At 37.2% G+C, this 26,833-nt stretch overlaps 2 protein-coding genes across 3 annotated transcripts in view; one reads left to right on the top strand and one right to left on the bottom strand.

Annotated features, from left to right (window-relative positions):
* The window catches only part of FH (fumarate hydratase), a 42,843-nt gene extending 39,508 nt beyond the window's left edge, over nucleotides 1–3,335 (bottom strand). For both annotated transcript variants that reach the window (XM_022579446.2, XM_089907978.1), the window contains exon 1: nucleotides 3,164–3,335. In XM_022579446.2, the coding sequence (XP_022435154.1) occupies nucleotides 3,164–3,295 (132 nt within the window). In that variant the 5' untranslated portion in view covers nucleotides 3,296–3,335. The remainder of the gene's footprint in view (nucleotides 1–3,163) is intronic.
* A 20,019-nt stretch (nucleotides 3,336–23,354) lies between these two features.
* KMO (kynurenine 3-monooxygenase) overlaps nucleotides 23,355–26,833 on the top strand; it is a 59,043-nt gene continuing 55,564 nt past the window's right edge. The window contains 1 exon segment of the mRNA XM_022579445.2: nucleotides 23,355–26,831. Coding sequence (XP_022435153.2) covers nucleotides 26,796–26,831 — 36 coding nt within the window. The 5' untranslated portion in view covers nucleotides 23,355–26,795.

Below are 26,833 nucleotides of genomic sequence, written 5' to 3'. Positions count from 1 at the left end.
CCAGGAAATATATAGGTTGCACAAATCTGTAGATCAGAAACTGAAGCAATGCTGTAAAATACTCTGAAAGGCTCCAGGCTCTGTCAGTGGAGGCAATGCCTATGGCTGGTGTCTGTTAGACAAGCACATATACACAGATAGAGGAACAATGAAACAGGTAACTGCCAAATCTCTTCAAACGTTCTTCCCAATGACCTACAGAAGAAAAAACCTTTATATTGTACATAAACACACATGTACATGCACACAAACCTGAAATAAAAATTCCGTGAAAAAATCTGTCTGTGCGCCTATTTTCTATTCTATGCTATTCTGTCAAAAACCCAATGCTGTTAACTGCCCACTACATTGATTTCTCCACCCACTAATAAGTCCACCTGAAGTCTGAAAAACATATGTATGATTTTCAAAACCTTCCCACATTATAATGTATGTCACCTCTTCTCAGTGGCTTGGGCAAGAAGAGGAGGGCTGCTCACCTAAATTAATGGGAAAATTATCAGTGCTTTTGATGAAAAATGGTGTCATGATGGTATCTATTAAATATGTTTTTAATTCATATAATATAATCCATTGTCACAAAAAACTAGTGTTTTTGAAAACTATGTCTTTATAACCTGTAATTTAGAGAGCAGAATTTCTAGGATAAGTTTAAAGAGTTAACCAGCTAGGCATGGGGCAGGCACAAATGTGCAATTTCCTGATGCCCTGGGAGATGCATGTTTATTCACAATCACTTCCCCTCCTGGAGAAGCATGAATGAATAATGTGTCCAGTGTTCACCATAGTATGATTGCTATTTAGCCCTAGAAATACCAAGTGCTATTACCAACCACTAATTCCGGTAACCTCAGAAATTGATGAGGTGGTCTCCAAATTTGCATGCCAGTCTAAATCAGAAAGGCCAGCCAAAAAAATATAGGCCTCAGGCCTATAGTATATCCCCACGCATGTGTAAGATAACCATTAACTAAACCATGGTATCTCCTAAAGAAAATATAAAATGCCTTTCAGATTCTTATCCTAAGGTGGTTTAAAAGAATATTTCAGTGTTCAAGAAAATCCAAATCATTTCCTAGGCAAAAAGACTATCTCAAGAGATAAAAATCCAAAATTTGACTTCATTGTGTTTGGGCTTTCAGTTTCTTTAAATAGACTTTTTAAAAAGTCTTTCTGTTCTTAAAATATAGGGTGACCACTAAGTCTTGAAATACTGACAAATATGTAATAAATGGTTTATTGATATTGCATTGTAACACAGAATATTATCTATGTTTCCAGACTTTATAGCCATCCTGAAGATCATAAAGTAACTTTAAAAAATGTAGGACTTCCTTGTCCACCATGCTACCAAGGCAGTTTCACAGCAGGTCTCCATTATATATTCTCACTCTCACTGTACTTTTTCTCCTCGGTACCACAGTGTTATTAACTGTGCATGACTTCTTTGCTTATTTAATATGCCTCAGTAGTCTCTAAACTCTGTGCCCATAGTGACTGTTTTACACACAGGGAGCATTCAATGTAATCTTCCTGTTGGATGAACGTCCTTGTGTTCTTAATTGAGATAAAAGGTAACAGAGCATTTAGGGTTATGTGAGTTTCTTTGTTTTGTTAAAAAAATTTTATTGAAGTATAGTTGATTTATAATATTGTGTTAATTTCTTCTATACAGCAAAGTGACTCAGTTATACATATATATTCTTTTTCATAATCTTCTACATTATGGTTTGTCACAGGATATTGAATATAGTTTATTTCTTAACACTAGCAACAAGAAAAACTTTTAATAAAATCAACTCAGAGATTTTGGAGCTGAGATTAGAGGGCAAAAGATGTATTTAGGATTATATAAAAAAAAATCTATCCTCATCTGATGTTAGCTAACATTATAACATTAAAAGCAACGCAATGCTATTTTTTTGACATTGACAGCGGGATAGAGTCAGTTCTCCAGCCTTCTATTCCCTTTTACAAAACACTAAATAAGTGAAAAACAAATTTTTAAAAGGCTCTAAAGTGCACTAAAATTATTCAAGCAGGGAGTTGCAGAAATATAAAGCACCCCTGATTTCGCAGTTTCTCAAGTACAGTGATGTCATCAAATTATCTTACAGTTTATAGCCCAGAAAAATGTCTTGGGCCTTTGAAATACCTTAGATGGAAGCATTCATTTAATAAGCACTCACCATATCCCAAACTCAAAGTACTTTCACAGGGGCAATCTTGATGAGTATTTGTAATTATTTTCATTTTACCGGCAGACACTGAGGACAAATATTACCTGCTCCAAATCCCAACTCTGAGTAGCAGACTAGGGTCTGAAATCACATCTCTCTCAATGAAAGCTCATACAGCAGTGAAGAGTGCAGAATGTAAGTCTTCCTAAACTAGCATTTATTTCTCAAACTTTTCCTGATAATACACATGTGAGCATACGTATTTAATGCTTGTTGAAGCCCAAATTACCGAAGGTGACACTCTAAAGCGCAAAAGAGCTCATGTAAGTCAGGGTGTCATAACCTGAAATTGGACCTTTAAGTTCCTTGCAGGTCTTTCTCAATAAAAAGTGCTGATTCAGCTGTAGTTATGTTATGGTCCATGCAATTTCCTCCAACGTACTTCAGGACACTCTGCCCCCGTTTCACATTTCAGGGTTTATACAAAAGTTAGGTGGGGAAAACCAGCCTAACAAACTAAATGGCCAATTTCATGAAAAGTAAAATCTCTTAGGTTCACAAGACCTTTCAACCTGCCTGGAGGCCTAAGAACAGTTCCCTGCAGAGCTGTGACCCCAGAAGCTAGCTCAGAGGGGCTGGATCTAGCTGGGCCCATCAAAGGCAGAAGCGGAGCAGCCCCCTCCGGACACCGTCCCATTCCGGCGCCGCTCCCTCTTCACACCGTCTACCCCAGCACCTTTCCGAGGGCAGCCGCCGCGGGCAGGGGCGAAGCAGTGAGCGCGGCTGGGGCGGGGTCGGGGAGGCCCGACAGGGCTCTCGCCAACAGCTGCAGCCCCTCCCGGGCGCTCCCCCGGCGGAGGAGGCGCCCCGGGCCGGCAGCGAAGTTCCAACACGCAGCCAAGTATCGGGACCTTAGGGCCAGCAGGCGGGAGGCCTGAAGGTCATCGCGGGGCGGCCACGGCGGTTGGGCGGCACGAGCTCACCATTCGAACGACGTTCGGAGGCCGAAGCAGCAGGGGTGCCGCGCCAGCCGGGCCGGGGCCAGGGCGGGGGTCGGAAGCTGGAGCGCGCGAGAGGAAACGCGAACGCGCGAGGAGCCGTAGCACGCGATCCATAGCGCGGCGGTCCGGGTAGAACTTCCGGGGGATATGGCCCCGCCTCCGAACCGGCTGTCAGTACCAGTCCCCTCCACGGTCCTCACTCATATCCAATCAACGGCTTCAAAGACGAGCTTGTGGGGCGGGACCAGTGACCAGTGGCCAATGAAGCGTGAGGGGCGGGCTTAACTTCCTCTCTGTAGAGCCCTGGGATTCCTGGGAAACGAATTATGGGAAAGGGGGTTCGTGGTGTCCTTGAACCAGTGTTTATTTGGTTTGGTTTTGTTTTACTGTGTTACTGTGCCTAACAGAGAGGTATTAGCTAATGAGTCAGTATTTGGTTGGTGGCGTAGCCTAGAGCGGAGAATTTACGTATTCATTTATCTACCATGTAAACATTACATTTTCTATTTGCTCTTTTTTCATCTGTTCCAGATTACCTAAGTACAGAAATTTTAGAAAACAAAGTATAGAGAATGAAATCATAATTATCCATAAAAAGCCAACACTAATTACTCAGTTCGTTTAACTTGTTGTTTTGAGGTCTGTACAGTTTCTTTTCTTAGTAGGTACTCTAGGAACTCTTTTTTTAAATGTAATGGGGAAGATGTCCATAATCATAGGTGATTTCGGAATTTTAATTTTTTGCATACAGGTTCTCCAAGTCTTTTGCATTGATAACATATGTTTTCAGATTAAAGGCATGTTGTTTTTATAGATGATGATAGGAAAGCAGGAACAGATATAAAATTGCATAGGAACCACAATTTTTTCTCTCGTTTCTTCTTTGAACTGCTTGGAACCAGATGACAGTTAATCAAGAAAGAGAACCATTGGATGATGTCCAGAAGTCAAAAGTCCAGGACCTGCAGAGCCAAGCTTCTTAGAGTTAGCCTCTGTAAAACCTGTAGGTAACACTGTTTGTTATTTTGTGGCTTACGAACTTGACTCGTATATATTTAAAATTTGAAAATTTAAATGAAAGAGCATAATAGTTGAACTACCATCTAAACATTCCAGAACCACCCCCCTCACCTCTTTGTATCTCAGTATCTCCTCCCTCTGTCAAACAAACCAAGATTTATTTAGAAGTTAGAAGCTCAGAATAAAAAAAATTCAGAGTAAAAGACAGTGGAATGGTTTTAGAAAACAATGAACCGTCCATCCCATATGGTTATGCTTTCCACCATTAACAGACAGACAACACTGAATAAGACAGCACACCAAAGTTTAGTGTGAAGGTAGTATTGTTAGCGTTGTCATCGGTTTGACAGAAAACTACAGAAACAAGCACTTACTAATAATTACTCTCATTTCCTAGGAAATGCTAGCATTTTGATATATTTGCTTCATACCCTTTGTAAAATAAAATAAATTACTAATAATGGAGTGGCATTTTCTTCCCCATCTTCCCAGAAACTGTCATTATTTTGATATAATATTCACCAGTGTATTTTTTGGTTTGCATATTGGTATGCAAACAACAGTTTTTAAAAATTTACAGTTTTACTGTTCTATAACCGGATTCTGTTTTTAACATCTAGCCATGATGTTTTTACTTAATAGTATTCCATCACATGAATTTAGCACATTTTATTTATGACATTTTCTTAATAATCTTTTAACTTAACAGTATTTCATTGAATGAATGTAAAACTTTTTATTTATACAGTTTTTAATGAAGGGTAATTTTTTGCTGTTATACACAATGCTCCAATGATTTCTTTATAGGTAGTCTCTCTTCATTGGGAACATCACTCTTTATTTCTGTTACTTGTTATTTTAAATTCTTTTAAATATTGTTTTCTATGCCAGTTTTATAGTGGTTATTTGCCTGATGTATGTTTCTCATTTTATTTTACATAATTCTGTTTCATTTTATTTTGAGTGTATCTTCTGTTTACACCATACATTTTAACTTAAAATGTTAACTGACAGATGTTTTATAAATGGGCTATTTTAATCCCTTTTAACAATCACCTATTGATACGTATTATGATCTAGAAAATTTTCTAGCACTTATGTGTATTAATTCTTTTAACATTGAGAACAACCCTATGAGGTAGGTCCTATTATTATTCCTATTTATAGAAGAGAAAATTGATGCCCAGTATCATCCAACTAACCCACAATCTTAACTATTTTGCAGGCACATAGTGGGATTTTTTTTTGTATCATTATTAATATTTCTCAGGAAATGGAGCTTGGCACTGCAGAATGATTAAAAATAATTTAAAAAAATAAATAAATGGGTGTGGCAAAATTTATTTTCCAATAGCAATATCTCCCATCCCATCTGCTTTTCTACAGTGTGACTTTTTCACAGGTGAGTCTAAATAGTATCTTCCCCTTTAATTTAGGCTGGTCTTATGACTCACTGATAACAAATAGAATCTGAGTGCTGCTGAAGATAGGTCAGAAAAGGCTGTGCTACTTCCCCATGAGTCTTTTGAGACACTTACCCTGTGCTAAGTCAGCCACCATGTAAAAAGTTTGACTGCCCTAAGACAGTTGTGCTGGAGAGGCCACAGGCAGGCATTCTAGTCAACAGCTTAGCTGAGCTCACAGCTGGCACCCAGAATCAATTCTCAGCCATGTGAGTGAGCTATCTTGGATATCCAGCCCAGATGGACTCACATAACTAAAACTGTTACCCAACTGGACTTGGGTCTGCTTGCCTGTGCACAGTAAAGCCAATCTACTGACAATGGGTTGTGGTGAAGGGAAGTGCAGCATTTATTGCAGGCACCAAGCAAGCAAGGAGTATGGGCAGCTAATGCTCAAACCCCCAAACTCCCTGATGGGTTTCAGGGAAGGGGTTTTAAAGGGGAGATGAGGGAGAGGAGTCACAGAGAGTTGTGCATGATCAGCTCATGCACAATTCCCTGATTGATTGATGGTGAGGTAACAGGGTGGTGTCACAGGGATTAACATTATCAATCCTCAGGCTCCAGCATGTCTTGGAACTACATGCTCATGGTAATCATGCCATTAGCTTCTTCCATCTGGTGGTGGTTTTAGTATCTGTAAAACAACTCAGGAATGTGCATCAGATACTGCTATCTATACCCTTCAGAGAAGAACTAAAGATTCTGCTATATGCCTGATTTATTGTTCAAATTGTCATCAGTTCTCGTAGCTCAACTACCATTTTTTGTTACTACATGTTCACATTCTTTCAATCATTAATTCTTGAGCCAGACTTTTGCAACTCAGGGGAACCTGGGACACTAAAGCTTTTCTAAAACAAGAGGCAGGCGGAGAACATTGGTAGCGCTTCTGTCCCAGGAAGGTCACATAGGGTCCTGCTTGGTTACAAATCCACAGATAGAACAGTTTCCAGACTAGATGATCTCACTGTTGTAGTTTTATCTCTCTTATGTTATCTTCATTCTGCCCTTTTCTTTGTGTAGGCTTCATCTTCAGATTTTGACAAGATGGCTACAGCAATTCCAAACCTTGAATCTGCACGTAATAACTTTCAGTGAAAGAGGGTCTCTCCAGAAACAGTCCCCCAAAAATAAGAAAGAACTTTCCCAGAAGACTTTAGCAACCTTCTCTTCCTATATTTTTTAGCTCTTGTTCTTTTCTTCAGTATTCTTTCTTAGCTTTCTGCAACAGAAATATTAAATGGTATAAAACTTAGATTATAAATTAAATCTTTTGTTCAACATTCATAGCATTATGTCCCATTTTCAGAATTTCAGCTGATTTTGACTGCCACACTCAAGGGACTTGCTTAGGTTTAAATTCAGGCTAGACTTAAGGTTGCTAATGTGGTTATAGTTGTACTATGTTACTAAGAGAGGAGTACTTTACATTTATTCTTCATTTTCATTTCCATTCCAAGTCTCTGCCTACTTCAGGAAGAGCAAGACCAATTTACATTTATTCTTTATATAAGGAGTCATATGTGTAGCTCCCTGCTCACTGGAACCCTGTTTACAATTTATCCCAGGGGTATTTGGTTGCCTTTTACTGGGTTGGCACACTGTGTCACTAAGCCCAATAAGCCAGCTCCACCTTGTTTGCTGTTCCTCTTAATTTCTGGGGATATTGCACACTGGCTTTATAGAACTTATAAAATTAATTTTTAAAAAGTTGCAACTAGTTGCTCTAGCCCTCTTGGACCCATCTTTCTCACCTTATTAATTTCCTGTGACTTCTGGTGAGCCTACTTCTCAAAGTAGAGAAAAGGTAGCCATTTCAAGGAGTTTGTCAGGGAAGGGGCCCACTTCATTTCACATTTCCCATGACAATTTGTGTTTTCTAGAGATCAAATAATGGCTCAATATATGTCAACTCCTTTTTTCCTTGTTATTTTGAAAGTGCTTTTTTGATTATTAATTTCTTCCTATTTTCTTTTGGTTTATTTTGTATTTCCTTTTTTTCACCACAACTTCCTGACTTAAGTCTACTTCAGAGTTTCTGCAAGGGTGTGATATAAACCAATATTGCCACCTGTACATGGCCCAGGAATGCAACATTAAGTAACATTGGCCATTATCCCATTTTCGATCTCTATTTTGTAAGAAAGAGTCTTTTAGGTGTATGTGCAAATGTTTATTTTACACTTCTCCAACACTTGCTAATATCTCTTGTAAAAACAGAGGGAAAGCCTTTGGCTAAAGTTCATCCACAGGTGAAGAATTCAGCTACAATTTAGAATTTATTTGTATTTTTCCCTTCTATTTATCAATGAACCTGATTTCCCCTCTCCAGCAGCAGTATAATGTTACATTTTATATAAATAAAATGTACATAAGATGAAACAAAACTTTAAGTATATTGTGAAGGTGCTATACAAATGACTGAAATTTGGGAAACATTGACTTAGTTAATTTATTTTTGTTACTTAATAATGAAAATGTAATGTAAGTGCCTTTAAATTAATAGTTGACACTATACATCTTCATTTTAGGATGCAAGCTTTTATCTATGCAAAATACGTTTTTATTTTGCTTAGAGATTTGTGTGCATGGTTTTTTAATTCTTTTTTTTCTTTTTTTACCTTGAACTTTGTCTGATGACAATATTGACCTGCTTTATTCTTGTTGATATTTGCATGGTTTGTTTGAGTTTCTCTTTGACTTTGCTTTCTGTTCAAGTTATGGAACTTGATGTCCTGCTATGAAGGCCAAATGAACAATGCAGTGGTTTTCTCTTTCCTTTGTTCTAAATCTAAACACCTTGTTGACAAAATTTATAGTAAGTTTCTATGCTTATCAGTTAAAATATTCTCATTATCCTATAATAATAATAGAGGACTATATATAATAATGTATAATAAATAAAAACTCTGAAGATTCTAATTTAAGATACCTCCCAACCTGGGAGATTACTAGGGTATTTCTTAGAAAAAATTTAGTAGAAAGGTTGGAATATATGGCTGTAAAAGTCTACAGAAAGTAGAGCAAATATTCAAAGAGAAGGAAAATGTGAGAGAGAAGCTAATTAGAGGAACAGTTCAGTATGTCCAACATCTGAATAATGTTGGAAAACAAAGAGGAAGAAACTATTAAACAAATTCAAGAAAATATTTTAGAACGAGCAGAAATGAGTTTTCAGAGTAAAGCTGTTAAAATAGAAGTGGAGGCAGGTTAAAATTTTTGTTTATTTGAGAAAAACTCGATTATAACAGGGCAGCATCAAACCAGAAGTGGTTAGGAGCAATCTGCCGGTAGAAGCCAGGACAAAGACTTACATAGAGAAAGTGCAGAAGCAAAGGAAATGATCTGATTAGCTATAGCTTAAAGCCAGTTGGCTGTTTGTGATTGGTTATTCTTCGGTTTCACTTTCTTAACCTTGAAGCACTTACAGGCTTAGGTTTTGGTTTGCTTATATAGGCCACAAAAGCATTAGAGCCACTTAGGTCTAATGGTTGCCTTGTGTAATTAGTTTAACAAAGTCCACTAGTGCCAGAACAATGGGGAACACAGGCCAGAATCCGTCATGTCATCAATAAATGTAACAACACTGGGAGCAGAGAGAAGAGCTTCTGGAGAGAAAAATAAGTCACGATCGAAGGATTAGGAATCTTCATGACTTCTCAATAGCAACATTGGAAATTAGAGAATAGCTGACTGATGTCTTCAAATTGTTGGAGGAAAATCATTTGCAACTTAATATTCTATATCTAGCCAAATCAAATGTGAGGATGGAATAAAAATATTTTCACATAGACAAGGTCTCAAAAAACTTACTTACCACTTACTCTTTTTCAGAAAATCCTTGGAGAAAGGGCTTCACCAAAAATAGGGAGTAAACCAAGAAAGGGGAAGTCATGGGCTTCAAGAAGTAGTCTCCAACACATCTGATAGATATTTAAAATCCCTAGATGAGGGTATGACAGCTTGCACTTAACACAGAGAGCAACCATCCCAGATTGAAGCAAATTAGAGCATCCAGGAGCTATTTCTTCAAGAATATAAAATATCTAAAACCCTTGAATGTATTCATAAGAGATTTAGATAAATGGGGGAGATTTTGGAGATTGAATTTATGATGTCCTTGAAAATTCAGCAAAGAAAAAGATACCATTTTTAAATTGAGAAATAAAAATAGTTGTATTTTTCAGGAAAGTAAACATAATCATTATTAAATTTGACAGGCCATAGTTATAATAAATTAAATGTTAAATATCAATCTAACCAAACTGTTGATGTAACAATACTGATAGAGAAATGGAAAGAGTATAGGTGCTGGGAGAAAAGAAAAGGTGGTGAAAAACATTAATCCTCATCTTCAATGATAGGAAGTCATGATCTAAAACCAGAAATTAAAACAACCAAAAAGTCATAACATTGCATGTTATTTAGAGATACGGATATATATACCCTGGAGTTGGAAGTGATGGTTCTGTGCAGGGACAAATGGCAGAGAGATAAAGAGGATGATGACCGTTTATGTTGGCTATCTTGTAGAATTTTTTGATTTTTAAAACTATGTGGATGTACAGTAACTTTGAAAAACACTAAAATTAACAACCAAAAATAAATAAATAAATATAAAACTAAGCAACTCTCTCCGCATTCCCTAAGAAAAATAAAGAAAAAAAATCTACTAATGTGCTGGATTCCACACCCCATCAAGGACATTGCACCTTTAATTTTCCACTCTTCTTCCTACATCATCAGTTTATTTCTCTTTATTGGACCACTGCCATAAACTAATACTGTAAACTTGCTGTATTATCTCCCATGTTTAAAAGCAAAACCAAACAAAACTGCCTCAACTTGCATCCCACTTCAACTACCTCTCCATTTCTAGGGCATATTTGCTTACCATCTACACTTCGCCTCTGATTCTCTCTTCAGTTTACTAGAGACTGCCTTCAGTTCACATTACTCCACTGATACTGCTTTTGTCAAGTTCACCAATGACCATCAAGTTGCAAATCCAATGGACAGTGTCCGATATTTTCAGCAGCAGTGATGCAATTGACACTCCTTCCATTTGGAAATATCTCTTTCCTGATCTTTGCAGTGTTGAATGTCCCCCTCTTCCCTTATCTAATTGGCTAGTCCTTCATGCTATTCTTTGCTAGCTCCTCACTTGAAGATGAGGAAGTGCCTCAGGGCTCAGTCTTAGATTATCTTTCCTTTTTCTTCTGTTAAAAAAATTTTTTTAGTGGACCTCAAGTAGAGAGGGTTAAGTTAACCACACTCCTAACTTTATGGCACATTATAGAGTATAAGGTCCATTATTAATTTATTTTAATATTTATTTCCTTTTCTATTCATCCACTACACCTTTTTTCTTTTCAAACCTAAACACGCAGAGCCAGCCCTTCAAAGACAGAAGAAGACATAGAGCTGTAAGTGCCAAAGACCTGGTGAAATGAATAAATAATTATTGAGCAAGCTGAGTTCATCTCAACTTCAACAGTATAACAATGATGAAAACAACAGAGCAAATATTGTATTAATTAATCTCTTCTAAATTTTAATTTTTAATAAACTTTTATTGTTCCCAACAATGCAGATTTTTAAAACTTATAAATATATGTAGAGAAAAGTGGAAACATTCAGTGTCTTCTGTAAAGTAAAGCATACTGTAAAGTATGCTCTGCTTGGATCATTCTGTTGGAGAAGGACCTGATTTAGGGATTAACAAATAATCAAATCCCAATGAGGATGAAATGCTGCTGCTCCTGACACAACAGTTACCCCATAAATCCCTAGCTTGTCCCACAGCCTCACATTCTTCAGGCTCAGAGGAGGGAGAAAACAAATTCATTAATTCCTTCTTTCCCTCAAGAAAACCTTCCATAGAAAAAGGGTGTGGTCATCTTTAAGTTTCCTGAGGCCCCTCTGAGGCAACTCTTTCTACCTGACATTTAGGAAGAATAGAAAGACAAGTAGCCGTGGTCGAAATTGTAGCTTTGTAATAGTTAAACTTTGTTCAAGCTTTTGATGCCCTTTCTCTTATCAGACACCCAAGGCCCTCATGCCATCCTTCAATTTATAAAGTTATTGACTATGTTACTCTACTCAGATCTGTTTCCTCCTGCCCAACCTCAAGCAAAAAGTTATCTCTTTCGTTCTCCTCCAATCCAAAGAACATCAAATCCACATTATTCAGGTGTTATGAAGTGTAGCTACTTTATAATTCAAATTTCATTTAGTTTTGTATTTTCAAAAAGAGAAAAAAAGGAAAAGGCAAGATGAGACTTGAAAATTGTCACCTAACTGGAGAAACAGTCAAATAATACTGACTCTCCCTGTTACAGGGACTGGGGAAATTCCTGGGAGACAATAATACAAAGCAATTTTACTTGTTCTACTGAGAGTGAACTGAGACAAGAGCTGGGACTTGCTACCAAAGTAATAATGGTCATTACCTATCAGTCCACTAGCATGTTGCTTATAGGCTGCATAGAACCACATGATTAATTATTAATCTCTTATCTACTTGCTTGATGCATGTTTCTTTGGCTCAGACCTGGAAAGTTACTTGATCCACCTCATTAATGATCTAGAAACATCATAGAATAACAGTTATCAGCATCCTCATAGTTAATCTCAATGTCATAAAACATTGTTTTAACTAGATCATTTGTGAAGTGGGTCAACAATACGTCATACAGAAGAGTTAGGTTTTGAAAATTTTAAATGATTTTTTAAAATCATTAAAGCAGTCAGAATGTTACTCAGGTAATAATATACTACCAGATGTGCTTTTTGAGTAGAAGAGAAAGTTTACAGTTACCAAGCAGAGAATTATATGTAAACTTCAGGCTATCTTATTTGTGACTGATCTGCCAATGAGTACTTCCATAAGAATTTGTCTTTCAGATGAATAACGTTCAAAATGGGCACATCAAGTGTTGTGGAAAAAAACTCCTAGGCTGAAAGAGAGCAAATAGTTGAAGATAACTAGTTTAGTCTCGTAAGGGACATATAGACATCAAGGGAACACCTATTTCAGAAACAGACCTCACTAATTCTACACATTAAATGAGTGGGAAATCACCCACAGGCACTCGGCAGAAGCAGAAATACTAAGGCAATATACTGATATCTGAAGCTTCGAACTACTGCAGCCCTTTTTCTTTTTTTAAGTCATCATTTCTTTTTTTATTGAAGTATAATTCATTTACAGTGTAGTATTAATTTCTGCTGTACAGCAAAGTGATTCAGTTATACATATATATTATTTTTCATAGTCTTTTCCTTTACTATTTATTACAGGATATTGAATATAGTTCCCTGTGCTATACAGTAGGACCTTGTTGTATAGTAGTTTGTATCTGCTATCCCAAACTCCTAATTTATCCCTCCCCCACCCCCTTTCCCCTTTGGTAACCATAAATTTGTTTTCTATGTCTGTGAGTCTGTTTCTGTTTTGTAAATAAGTTCATTTGTATCATATTTTAGATCCCACATATAAGTGATATCATATGGTATTTGTCTTTCTCTTTCTGACTTACTTCACTTAGTATGATAATCTCAAGGTCCATTCATGTTGCTGCAAATGGCATTGTTCGTTCTTTTTTATGGCTGAGTACTATATATATATATATATATATATATATATATATCCATTCATTTGTTGATGGACATTTAGGTTGCTTCCATGTCTTGGATATTGTAAATAGTGCTGCTATAAATATTAGGGTGCATGTATCTTTTTGAACTATGGTCTTCTCTGCATATATACCCAGGAGTGGGATTGCTGGATCATATGGCAACTCTAGTTTTTTGAGGAACCTCCATACTGTCTTCTATAGTGGCTGCAGCAATTTACATTCCCACCAACAGTGTAGGCGAGTTCACTTTTCTCCGTACCCTCTCCAGCATTTATTATTTGTAGATTTTTAATGATCGCCATTCTGATTGGAGTGATTTCTGCTGTACAGCAAAGTGATTCAGTTATACATATATATTATTTTTCATATTCTTTTCCGTTACTGTTTATTACAGGATATTGAATATAGTTCCCTGTGCTATACAGTAGAAGTGAGGTGATATCTCATTGTAGTTTTGCTTTACATTTCTCTAATAATTAGTGACGTTCAACATCTTTTCATGTGCTGGTTGGCCACCTGTATGTTTGGAGAAATGTCTATTTGGGTCTTATGCCCATTTTTAAAAATTGGTTTGTTTGTTTATTTGGTATTGAGTTGTATGAGTTGTTTGTATATTTTTGAAATTAAGCCCTGGTTTGTCACATTGTTTGCAAATATTTTCTCGTATTCCATAGGTTGTCTTATCGTTTTGTTTCCTTTGCTATGCAAAAGCTTTAAAGTTTGATTTGATCACATTTGTTTATTTTCATTTTTTTTCTATTGCCTTGGGAGACTGACCTAAGAAAACATTGCTATGATTTATGTCAGGGAATATTTTGCCTATATTCTCTTCTAGGAGTTTTATGGTGTCATGTCTTATATTTAAGCCTTTAAGCCATTTTGACTTTATTTTTGTGCCTGGTATGAAAGAGTGTTCTAATTTCATTGATTTATTTGTGGCTGTCCAGGTTTCCCAGCACCACTTGCTGAAGAGATTGTCTTTTCTCCGTTGTATACTCTTGCTTCCTTTGTCATAGATCAATTGACCGTAGGTCAGTCGGTTTATTTCTGGGCTCTCTATTATGTTCCATTGATCCGTATGTGTGTTTTTGTGCCAATACCACATTGTTTTGTTTACTGTAGCTTGTAGTGTTGTCTGAAGTCTGGGAGGGTTACGCCTCCAGGTTTGTTCTTTTTCCTCAGGTTTGTCCTTTCCGTGCTTTGAAAATTCTGGGTCTTTTATGTTTCCATAAAAATTTGAGGATTACTTTTTCTAGTTCTGTGAAAAATGTTTTGGGTAATTTGATAGGGATAGCATTAAGTCTGTAGATTGCTTTGGGTAGCATGGTCATTTTAACAATGTTAATTCTTCCAATTCAAAAGCATGGGATATCTTTCCATTTCTTTGAATCATCTTCAATTTCCTTTATCAATGTTTTATACTTCTCAGCATATAAGTCTTTCACCTCCTTGGTCAGGTTTATTCCTATGTATTTTATTTTTTTGATGCGATTTTAAAAAGGATCTTTTTTACATTCTCTTTCTGATATTTCATTGTTAGTGTAAAGAAATGCAACTGACTTCTGTATGTTAATCTTGTATCCTGCTACCTTGCTGAATCTTTTTATCAGTTCTATTAGTTTTTGTGCAGACTCTTTAGGGTTTTCTATATATAGAATTATGTCATCTGCATATAATGACAATTCTACTGCTTCCCTTCCAATTTGGATACATTTTCTTTCTTTTTCTTGTCCAATTGCTGTGGCTGGGACTTCCAATACCATGTTGAATAGAAGTGGTGAGAGTGGGCAACCTTGTCTTGTTCCAGATTTTAGGGGGAACGCTTTCAACTTTTCACCATTGAGTATTATGTTGGCTGTGGGTTTGTCATAAATAGCTTTTATTATATTGAGATATGTTCCCTCTTATACCCACTTTAGTAAGAGTTTTTATCATGATGGATGTTGAGTTTTATCAAGTGCTTTCTCTGCATCTATTGAGATAATCATGTGGTTTTTGTCTTTTCTTTTGTTGATGTGGTATATTATGTTGATTGATTTGCATATGTTGAACCATCCTTGTGACCCTGGGATGAATCCAACTTGATCATGGTGTATAACCCCTTTTATGTGTCATTGGATTTGGTTTGATAATATTTTATTGAGGATTTTTACATCTGTATTAATCAAAGATATTGGTCTGTAATTATATTATTTGGTATTGTCTTTGTCAGGTTTTGATATCAGGGTGATGGTGGCTTCATAGAATGACTTTGGGAGTGTTCCCTCTTCTTCAATCTTTTGGTAGAGTATGAGAAGGGTCAGTATAATTTCTTCTTTGTATGCTTGGTAGAATTCCTCAGTGAAGCCATCTAGTCCTAGACTTTTGTTTGCAGGGAGTTTTTGTTTTGTTTTGTTTTGTTTTTAACATATTCTATTTCCCTTCTAGTGATTGGTCTGTTCAAATTATCTCTTCCTTCTTGATTCAGTTTTGGTGGGCTGTATGTTTCTAGAAAATTGTCCATGAAGTAATGGTTGTCCAATTTGTTGGCATATAATTGTTAATAGTGTTCTCTTGTGGGTTTTATTGTATTTCTTCAGTACCTGTTGTTATTTCTCCTCTTTCATTTCTTATTTTGTTTATCTGGGTCCTGTTTTCTTCTTGGTGAGCCTGGCTAGATGGTTTGTCAATTTCTTTACCCTTTCAAGACCAGGTCTTGGTTTTATTGATTTTTTTCCATTTTTTTAAATCTCTATTTTACTTATTTCCTCTATGAACTTTATTAGGTCCTTCCATTTCCTGACTCTAGGTTTTATTTGTTCTTTTTCTAAATTCTTTCAGGTGGTAGTTTAGATTGTTTATTAGAGATTTTTCTTGTTTTTTGAGGAAAGCCTCTATCACTGGGAACCTCCCTCTTAGAACTGCTTTTGCTGGATCCCATAGATTTTGTATGGTTGTATCTTCATTGTCATTTGTCTTGAAGTATTTTTAAATTTACTCTTTTATTTTATTGTTGACCCATTGTTTTTTTTAGTACCGTGATTTTTAGTCCCTGTGTAATTTGGTTTTTTTCCCCCTCTTTTCTCTTTCTGTGATTGATTTCTAGTTTCATGCCAGTGTGGTCAGAAAGGATGCTTGAAATAATTTCTATCCTCTTAAATTTGTTGAGGCTTGTTTTTTGTCCTAGTTTGTGGTCTATTTGAGAGAATGTTCCATGTGCACTTGAAAAGAATGTGTATTCTGGGCTTTTTTCTTTCTGATTTTTTTTTATTTTTCTAAATTTCATTTATTTATTTGTTTGTTTATTTATTTTTATACAGCAGGTTCTTATTACTTATCTATTTTATACATATTAGTATATATATGTCAATCCCAATCTCCCAATTCATCCCATCACCACAACCCCCACCCCCTGCTTTCCCTCCTTGGGGTCCATATGTTTGTTCTCTACATCTGTGTCTTTATTTCTGCCTTGCAAATTGGTTTGTCTGTGCCCTTTTTCTAGATTCCCCATATATGTGTTAATATACGATATTTGTTTTCCTCTTTCTGACTAACTTCACTCTGTATCACAGTCTCTAGATCCATCCATGTCTCTACAAATGACCCAATTTCATTCCTTTTTATGGCTGACTAATATTCCATTGTATATATGTACCACATCTTCTTTATCCATTAATCTGTCAGTGGGCATTTAGATTGCTTCGATGATCTGGCTATTGTAAATAGTGCTGCAATGAATATTGGGGTGCATGTGTCTTTTTGAATTATGCTTTCCTCTGGGTATATACCAAGTAGTGGGATTGCTGGGTCATATGGTAATTCTATTTTTAGTTTCTTAAGGAATCTCCATACTGTTCTCCATAGTGGCTATATCAAGTTATATTCCCACCAACAGTGCAAGACGGTTCCCTTTTCCCCACATTCTCTCCAGAATTTGTTGTTTGTAGATTTTCTGATGATGCTCATGCTAATTGGTGTGAAGTGATACCTCATTGTAGTTTTGATTTGCATTTCTCTAATGATTAGTGATGTTGAGCATCTTTTCGTGTATCTCTTGGCCATCTGTGTATCTTCTTTGGAGAAATGTCTATTTAGGTCTTCTGCCCATTTTTGGATTGGATTGTTTGTTTTTTTGATATTGAGCTGCATGAGCTGCTTGTAAATTTTGGAGATTAATCCTTTGTCCATTGATTCATTTGCAAATATTTTCTCCCATTCCGAGGGTTGTCTTTTCATATTATCATTTCCTTTGCTGTGCAAAAGGTTTTCAGTTACTTAGGTCCCATTTGTTTATTTTTGTTTTAATTTCCATTACTCTAGGAGGTGGGTCAAAAAAAATCTTGCTGTGATTAATGTCAAAGAGTGTTCTTCCTGTGTTTTCCTCTAAAAGTTTTATAGTGTCCAGTCTTACATTTAGGTCTTTAATCCATTTGGAGTTTATTTTTGTGTATGGTGTTAGGGAGTGTTCTAATTTCATTTTTTTACATGTAGCTGTCCAGTTTACCCATCACCACTTATTGAAGAGCCTGTCTTTTCTCCATTGTGTCTCCTTGCCTCCTTTGTCATAGATTAGTTGACCATAGGTGTGTCAGTTTATCTCCGGGCTTTCTATCCTGTTCCATTGATCTATATTTCTGTTTTTGTGCCAGTACGATATTGTCTTGATTATTGTTGCTTTGTAGTATAGTCTGAAGTCAGGGAGTCTGATTCCTCCAGCTCCACTTTTTTCCCTCAAGATTGCTTTGGCTATATGGGGTCTTTTGTGCCTCCATACAAATTTTAAGATTTTTTGTTCTAGTTATGTAAAAAATGCCATTGGTAATTTGACAGGGATTGCATTGAATATGTAGATTCCTTTGTGGAGTATAGTCATTTTCACAATACTGATTCTTCCAATCCAAAAACATGGTATATCTCTCCATCTGTTTGTGTCATCTCTGATTTCTTTCATCAGTGTCTTATAGTTTTCTGAGTATAGGTCTTTTACCTCATTATGTTGGTTTATTCCTAAGTATTTTATTCTTTTTGTTGCAGTGGTGAATGGGATTGTTTCCTTAATTTCTCTTTCTGATCTTTCATTGTTAGTGTATAGGAATGCAAGAGATTTATGTGCATTCATTTTGTATCCTGCAACTTTACCAAATTCATGATTAGCTCTCGTAGTTTTCTGGTGGCATCTTTAGGGTTTTTTATGTATAGTATCATGTTATTTGCAAACAGTGACAGTTTTACTTCTTTTCCAATTTGTGTTCCTTTTATTTCTTTTTCTTCTCTGATTGCCATGACTAGGACTTCCAAAACTATGTTGAATAGTAGTGGTGAGAGTGGACATCCTTGTCTCGTTCCAAATTTTAGAAGAAATTCTTTCAGTTTTTCACCATTGAGAATGATATTTGCTGTGGGTTTGTCATATATGGCCTTTATTATGTTGAGGTAGGTTCCCTCTATGCCCACTTTCTGGAGTTTTTATCATAAATGTGTGTTGAATTTTGTCAAAAGCTTTTTCTGCATCTATTGGGATGATCATATTGCTTTTATTCTGAGATGAGGTGTTAAAGTCCCCAAGAATTATTTGTCAATAATTTTGTTTCCTTGTTTGTTTGTTACTGTCTATTTCCTCTTTTGGCTGTTGGCATTTGCCTTATGTATTGAGGTGCTCCTATTTTGGGTGCATAGATATTTACAGTTGTTATATCTTCTTCTTGGATTGATCCCTTGATCATTATGTAGGGTCCTTCCTTTGTCTTGTAACATTATTTTAAAGTCTATTTTATCTGATATGAGTATTGCTACTCCAGCTTTTTTTGACTTGTATTTGCGTGGAATATCTTTTCCCATCCCCTCACTTTCAGTCTGTTTGTGTCCCTAGATCTGAAGTGGGTCTATTGTTGGCAGCATATATACGGGTCTTGTTTTTGTATCCATTCAGCAAGCCTGTGTCTTTTGGTTGGAGCATTTAATCCATTCACTTTTAAGGTAATTATTGATATGTATGTTCCTATTACCATTTTCTTAATTGTTTTGAGTTTGTTTTTGTAGGCCCTTTTCTTCTCTTGTGTTTCCCACTTAGAGAAGTTCCTTTAGCATTTGTTGTAGAGCTGGTTTGGTGGTGCTGAATTCTCTTAGCTTTTGCTTTTCTGTAAAGCTTTTCATTTCTCTGTCGAATCTGAATGAGATCCTTGTTGGGTGCCGTAATCTTGGCTGTAGCTTCTTCCTTTTCATCACTTTAAATATATCATGCCATTCCCTTCTGGCTTGTAGAGTTTCTCCTGAAAAATCAGCTGTTAACCTTATGCGAGTTCCCTTGTATGTTATTTTTCCCTTGTTGCTTTTAATAATTTTTCTTTGTCTTTAATGTTTGTCAATTTGATTGCTATGTGTCTCGGCATGTTTCTCCTTGGGTTTATCCTGCCTGGAACTCTCTGCACTTCCTGGACTTTGGTGGATATTTCCTTTCCCATGTTAGGGATGTTTTCGACTATAATCTCTTCAAATATTTTCTCAGGTCCTTTTTGTCTCTCTTCTCCTTCTGGGACCCCTCTAATGTGAATGTTGGTGCATTTAATGTTATACCAGTGATTTCTTAGGCTGTCTTCATTTCTTTTCATTCTTTTTTCTTTATTCTGTTCCATGGCATTGATTTCCCTCCATTCTCTTTTCCAGGTCACTTATCCATTCTCTGCCTTAGTTGTTCTGCTATTGATTCCTTCTAGTGTATTTTTCATTTCAGTTATTGTATTGTTCATCTCTGTTTATTTGTTGTTTAATTCTTCTAAGTCTTTGTTAAACATTTGTTGCATCTTCTCGATATTTGCCTCCATTCTTTTTCCAAGTTCTAGGATCATCTTCATTATCACTATTCTGAATTCTTTTTCTGGAAGGTTGCCTATCTCCACTTTATTTAGCTATTTTTCTGGGGTTTTATCTTATTGCTTCATCTGGTACATAGTCCTCTGCCTTTTCATTTTGTCTATCTTTCTGTGAATGTGGTTTTCTTTCCACAGGCTGCAGAATTGTAGTTCTTCTTGCTTCTGCTGTTTGCCCTCTGGTAGATGAGGCTATCTAAGAGGCTTGTGCAAGTTTTCTGATGGGAGGGACTGGTAGTGGGTAGAGCTGGCTGTTGCTCTGGTTGGCAGAGCTTAGGAAATCTTTAATCCACTTGCCTGCTGTTGGGTGGGGCTAGGTTCCCTCCTTGTTGGTTGTTTGGCCTGAGGTGAACCATCACTGGAGGCTACAGGCTCTTTGGTGGGGCTAATGGTGGACTCCAGGAGGGTTCATGCCAAGGAGTACTTCCCAGAACTTCTGCTGCCACTGTCCTTGTCCCTTCAGTGAGCCACAGCCACCCCCTGCCTCTGCAGGAGACCCTCCAACACTAGCAGCTAGGTCTCATTCAGTCTCCTACGGGGTCACTGCTCCTTTCCCTTGGGGCCTCATGCACACACTGTTTTGTGTGTGCCCTCCAAGCATGGAGCCTCTGTTTTCCCCAGTCCTGTTGAAGTCCTGCAATCAAATCCCGCTAGCCTTCAAAACCCAGTTTTCTGGGAATTCCTCCTCCTGTTGCCAGACCCCCAGGTTGGGAAGCCTGATGTGGGGCTTAGAACCTTCACTCTAGTGGGTGGACTTCTGTGCTATAATTGTTCTCCAGTTTGTGAGTCACCCATCCAGTGGTTATGGGATTTGATTTTATTGTGATTGCACCCGTCCTACCGTCTCATTGCAGCTTCTCCTTTGTCTTTGGATGTGGGTGTCTCTTTTGGTAAGTTCCAGTGTCTTCTTGTTGATGATTGTTCAGCAGTTAGTTGTGATTTTGGTGCTCTCACAAAATGGAGTCTCTGGTCTTTTTTGCATGTAATGTCCTGAAAATATCAAGTCTAACTGTTCTATTGTGTCTTTTAGGATCTCTGTTGCCTTACTGATTTTTTCTTGAAGATCTGTCCACTGATGTTAGTGGGGTGTAAAACTCTCCTAATATGATAATATTCCATTCAATTTCTCCCTTTATGTCTCTTAGTATTTGTTTTATGTATTTAGGTGTTCCTATATCGGCTGCATATATGTTAATGAGTGTAATAGCCTCTTATTGATCCCTTTATCATTATGTAGTGTCCTTCTTTATCTTTCTTTATGTCCTTTGTTTTAAAGTCTATTTTGTCTGACATGACTTTTGCTACCCCCACTTTCTTGTCATTTCCATTTCATGAAATATCTTTTTCCATCTGCTCACTTTCAATCTGTGTGTCATTCGCCATAAGGACAGCAAGTTGTAGGCTCTTGTTTTATTATCCAATCTGCCATTCTGTTTTTTGATTGGAACATTTAATCCATTAACATTTAAGATAAATTTGATTAGATTTGTATTTCTTCCCTTTTTAAACCTTATTTTCCAGTTGATTTTGTATTTTTTCTTTCTTCCTTTATTTTTCTTTTCGTTTTTCCTTTTGTGGTTTGATGGATTTCTTTTGCATTATGATTGTGTTCTCTGCTTTTTGATTTCTGTAAATCTATTGTATGTTTTTGATTTGTAGTTATCCTGTTTTTCAAGTATGTTAACCCATTACTATATCTACTTGCTTTAGACTGGTAGTCATATAGGCTCAAACACATTCTAAAAAATAAATCTACATTTTCTTAGCTCCCCAACCCCACATTTGATGATTTTGATGTCCCCTTTCACATCTTCATGTTTATCCTTTTGCTGTTCATTCTAGTTATCCGCTCTTTCATAAGAATTTTTGTGCTTTTTTTTTTCTTTTAATCTGTGTACTGGCTTATTTGAGTGATTTACATTCCAACTGTGATTTTCTCTTTCCTGTAGTTTCTTGCTTCTTTTCTATTTAGAGAAGAACTTTCAATATTTCTTTTAGGATAGGTTTAGTATTGCTGTATTCTTTTAGTTTTTGCTTATTTGAGAAATTTTTATCTCTTCTATTCTAAATGATAATCTTGCTGGTTAGAGTATCCTATGTTGCAAGTGTTTCCCTTTCAGTGCTTTGAATATATCTTGCTATTCCCTTCTGGCCTGCAAACTTTCTGTAGAGAAATTAGCTGATAGCCTTATGGGGCTTCTCTTGTAACTAACTCTTTGTTTTTCTCTTGCTGCCTTTAGAATCCTCTCTTTATATTTGACTTTTGCCATTTTAATTACAGTGCATCTTGGTGTAGGTCTGTTTGGGCTCATCTTGTTTGGGACCCTGTGTGCTTCCTGTATCTGTTTCCTTCTTTAAGTTTGGGAAGTTTTCAGGCATAAGTTATTCAAATGCAGTTTTAATCCCTTCTTCTCTTTCTTCTCCTTCTGGGATCCCTATTATGTGTAGATTGGGACACTATATTATCCCATGGGTCTCGTATAGTGCTTTCATTTTTTTTTTCATATGTCTTTGTGTCTTCTGTTCTTATTGCATGTTTTCTATTTTTTTATCTTGCAGATCATTTATTCATTCTTCTGCATTATTTAGTTTTGTATTTATTGCCTTTAGTGCAGCTTTCATTTTGGCAAATGAATTTTCTAATTTTAATTGTCTTCTCTTTATAGTTTCTAGTTCTTTTTTACAGTGATCTGCATTTCTATCGATAGCCTTTCTTAATTCCTTCAGTATTTCTGTTACCTCTTTTTTGAACTCAGGATCTAATAGACTAGAGAGTTCTGTTTCATTGTTTGTTCTTTCAGGGGAATTCTCTTGATTGTTTAACTGAGACTGGTTACTCTGCTTCTTCATTTTACTTACGTTTCTCTATGAATTTAGGAGAAGCAGTTATCTACTATGTTCTTGAAAGGCTGTTTTTACGTGGGAGCATCCCTGTGTAGCATGCATGAGTCTAATATTTTTTGTGTAAGAGCTATTTTTAGTATGAATGCCTGCCATATCTTTCCTCAGTGTGTGCTGCTCTTTATCCCTTTGATAGGTTGTGTGATTGGTGTTGTGGTGAACACAGCCTGCACTGGATGTTGAGTGGGGCCTCCTCTTTGACTGTGGTTGTCGCAGCCCTGTTGGGGGTAGGGTCTGCTCCCCAGTTGTTGGAACAGAAGATCCCATATCTGTTTCTCAGCTGCAGTGTGAGGTAGGTGGGACTACAGCACTTTTGCCTGAAGAGGAGCCACTGAGTATTCCTCCCTAGGAGCCGTCCACTAGGAAGTGCACTCTGTGCACTCTGTGGTGTCTGTCACCCATTGTGCGGGCTCACAAAGTACATGGTTTTTGACACTGCCCTCAGCCCCACCTCAACCATGGGAATGCAGGTGATTGGCCTGGGTGTTCTTCAGACACTGTGCTCACAAAGCCACCAGTGCAGATTCATCAGTGCAGATTTGCTGAAGTTAGGCATCGGGACCACCACAGTTGTGCACTTATACCTGCCATGGGAGCTATGGAATCAGTCCAGTCCCCAGCTCTGCCTCTCCATGTGCCCACCTGCAAAGACTGCAGCTGCTATCACTGGACCCACCCCAGTTACGGGAGCACCAGTAATCCACTTGGATGTCCAGCAGGCACTGAGTTCACAAAGCTGCCACTGGTGGCATAAATCTGTGGATCACACAGCTGCTGACACATGGCTCAGATTTCAGCCCTTCTTTCTAAGTCATGCAGCCCCTGGGGATTGGCTCAGATTTCAGCTCTGCCTCTGCATGCGGTCAACCCACTGTTGCTTGCATACTCCTAGAGTTTGTAGAGGTGGAGCCATGCCCACTGTGAGCATGCTGAGAATGAGGCTGCTATGGCAGGGCAGTGTCCCTGCTTCATGCTTGTGTTAACAATGGGGCTTCTATGGTGGACCAGGGCCAGTCCTGTGTACACCTGTTGTTGCTGCTCAGACCACACTCCAGCCCCCTCAGGCTGTCTCCATGGAGCTAACCCCAATCCCCTCCCCAAGTCTGTCTGCTGAAGCCCAAATTTCAGTAGCCAGCTCCCGCACACCAGCAGACATGCATTTCAGTCTGGGGAGTGCCGAGAGGTGACCAGGACTGTCTGTGCTGGTCTCGCTGTGTTCTGCCTGCCACAATTCTGCTGCTGCACTCTCCTCTGAGCCTCTGAAGCTCCCTATGTATCCTGGCTGTTATCTCAGCTGTTGAAGGGTGTTCCTGGGAAATTTTCCTCTTTCACAGCTCCCTCCCAGGGATGCGGGTCCCCTACCAATTCCTTTTTTTCCCCCTTTCATTATACTTGATTACATGGTAATCTGTCTTGAAGCTTTGGTTGTATGAGATCTTCTGTCAACATTCAGTAGGTATTCTGTGAGAATTGTTCCACATGTAGATGTATTTCTGATGTATTTGTGGGAGGAGGTGAGTTCCACATCCTTCTATTCTGCCATCTTGATCTCCCTCCTGCAGTTTTTTTTTTTTTTAATTTTCAAAAAGAATTTTGAGCACTCAGTTTAAAATGCTTGTATGGAAATTAGATAACATGAGTACCTACTCCCCCCAAATAAATAACCATCAAAACAAACCCATAAGGGAAAAGGTTGATAACATTTGATATGTTAAAATTCAGAATATCTTTCCATCAAAACACATCATCAAGAAAGCAAAAAGGCAAGCTACAGAGTAGAAGAAGTTATTTGCAATATATAAAAAGAATAAAACTCATATCCAGTGTCAGTTAAAAAAAAAAAGACTACCCAAAAGAAAAATGAACACTATACAGAGGAAGAAAAGCAAATGTGAATGAACAGGAGAAAAGGTGCCCAACTTCATTAATAATCAAAGAATGCAAATTAAAATGACAGTGAGATACAGTACACACCCACCAGACCAGCAAAAACTAGATGTACTAACGAAGTACATGCTGATGAGGATGTAGCAGAAGAGAAATTTCTATACACTGTGTCAAGTAAAAGTTAGTATAATACTTTGGAACATAACTGTGGTTTATTTTGGAAAGTTAAAAATATGCATAACCAGTATGTAATTCCTATACATACTCATATGTATGTGCACTACATCGTATATACAAGGTTGGTCAAGCAGCAGCATTATTCAAAATATTAAAAAATTGGAAACACCCAAATATCCATCAGCAGTAGAATGGATACATGAAAACGAGTGAACTAGAACTCCATGGAATAACACAGATGGATCTTAAGAAGCATAATATTGAGAAAAAAAGCAAATTTCAAAGAAAAAACCCAACATAAATTCATTTACAGTAAAGTTTAAAATGAGGCAAAAGTGCAAACCTAAAGTATTTTAAGGATACTTGTACGAATGGTGGTTACCTCTGTGAAGGGGGTGGTGATCAGCAGCGAACACATGTAGACTTTTGGGGTTCTGGCAATGATTTTTTGTAGCCTGAGTGGTGAATACATGGGTGCTTGCTTTACAATAAGTTATTGTACCCTACACTTGTGTTTTATGTACTTTATTTTTTTGTGTTACAGTCCACAATTTTAAAAAACAAATGAAACTGTTCTCTGTATGTTGGAATTCTTGAGTTTATGTTGTAAATGAAAAAATAGAGCGTGGAAAAGTATGTAAAATTGGCCACTACTTATGAAAAGGAAGGGAGGAGGAGGGAGGGAGGGAGAGAGAGAGAGAGAGAGTGCTGTTTACAGAAGAGTAGGGAAACCCAGACACCAAAACAGTGGATGTCTCTGGGCAGGAGAAATAGGTGGCCAAGGGACAGGATTAGAAGAAAAATGACTATTCACTGTATACCCTTTTGTGCCTCTTGTATTTCATACCATGTGAATGTAATATTTCCTATTGTAAATAAACAAATAAAAATTCCTAACAACAACTTCTTCTAGCAACTCTAACCACACTTTTCCACAAGGGTCACTATTGAATGATGTCTAACTCTAGTTCCTCACCAGGGAAAAACCGCTCTGAAGTCTGTCTGCCCTCACCAGGGAGAAAGCATCTTCATTTACGTTCTTACTTTATTTTGCACATCATGCTCCATTTTTAAGAAACCCTCAATTCAAAAATATGCACAAAAAATTAAAATATGCTTTTAAAATGGGGTGAAAGAAGACAAAGAAGTAGAAAGATAATATGAAGCCATGAATGAATTTATAAAAAGCATAATATTAACCATCTCCCCTAGTGTTAATGCACAAATTAGATTCTAACGTTTCTAGCATTTGATGCAAAAAAAGACAATCCATGAGGACCATTTAGCTGAAATTCCTGACCAGTCTTAATAACAAGAATAATCCACAGATCAATTATGAAACCATGCCATCTTCCTAAGACAAGTGTAAGATGCTCTGGGACATGAGACCAGGGAAGTATCATTCATGGTTAGTTGTGGATGAAAATGAAAGTAAGAATACACAGTTTAGAAAAGGAAGAAGAAAAGCTGTAAAACTGTGCTTTAAAAATTCTGTTTTACACATAAGATAGTGAGTAGCTTCACTTGTCTGGATTTTTCAAATTTTGATTATTGCAGTGAATTCCCGTTTTTCCTAAAGTTGAGCTGATTGTCCTTTGGGAAACTAACGGGTTAAATGCTACCTTCTAAGTTCAAGGAAAATTAGCCTTGCTCAAATAATGCTTCTGGCTCACAAATGCAGGGCTTTGGGCAGAGTAAAGACCGGAGGAAATC

The sequence above is a fragment of the Delphinapterus leucas genome, chromosome 1 (genome assembly GCF_059928025.1).
Source record: "Delphinapterus leucas isolate spDelLeu-1000000601 "Yukka" chromosome 1, BTC_Dleu_Yukka2, whole genome shotgun sequence".
Classification (NCBI taxonomy): Eukaryota; Metazoa; Chordata; class Mammalia; order Artiodactyla; family Monodontidae; genus Delphinapterus; species Delphinapterus leucas.
This window is presented reverse-complemented; position numbering and strand designations above follow the sequence as displayed.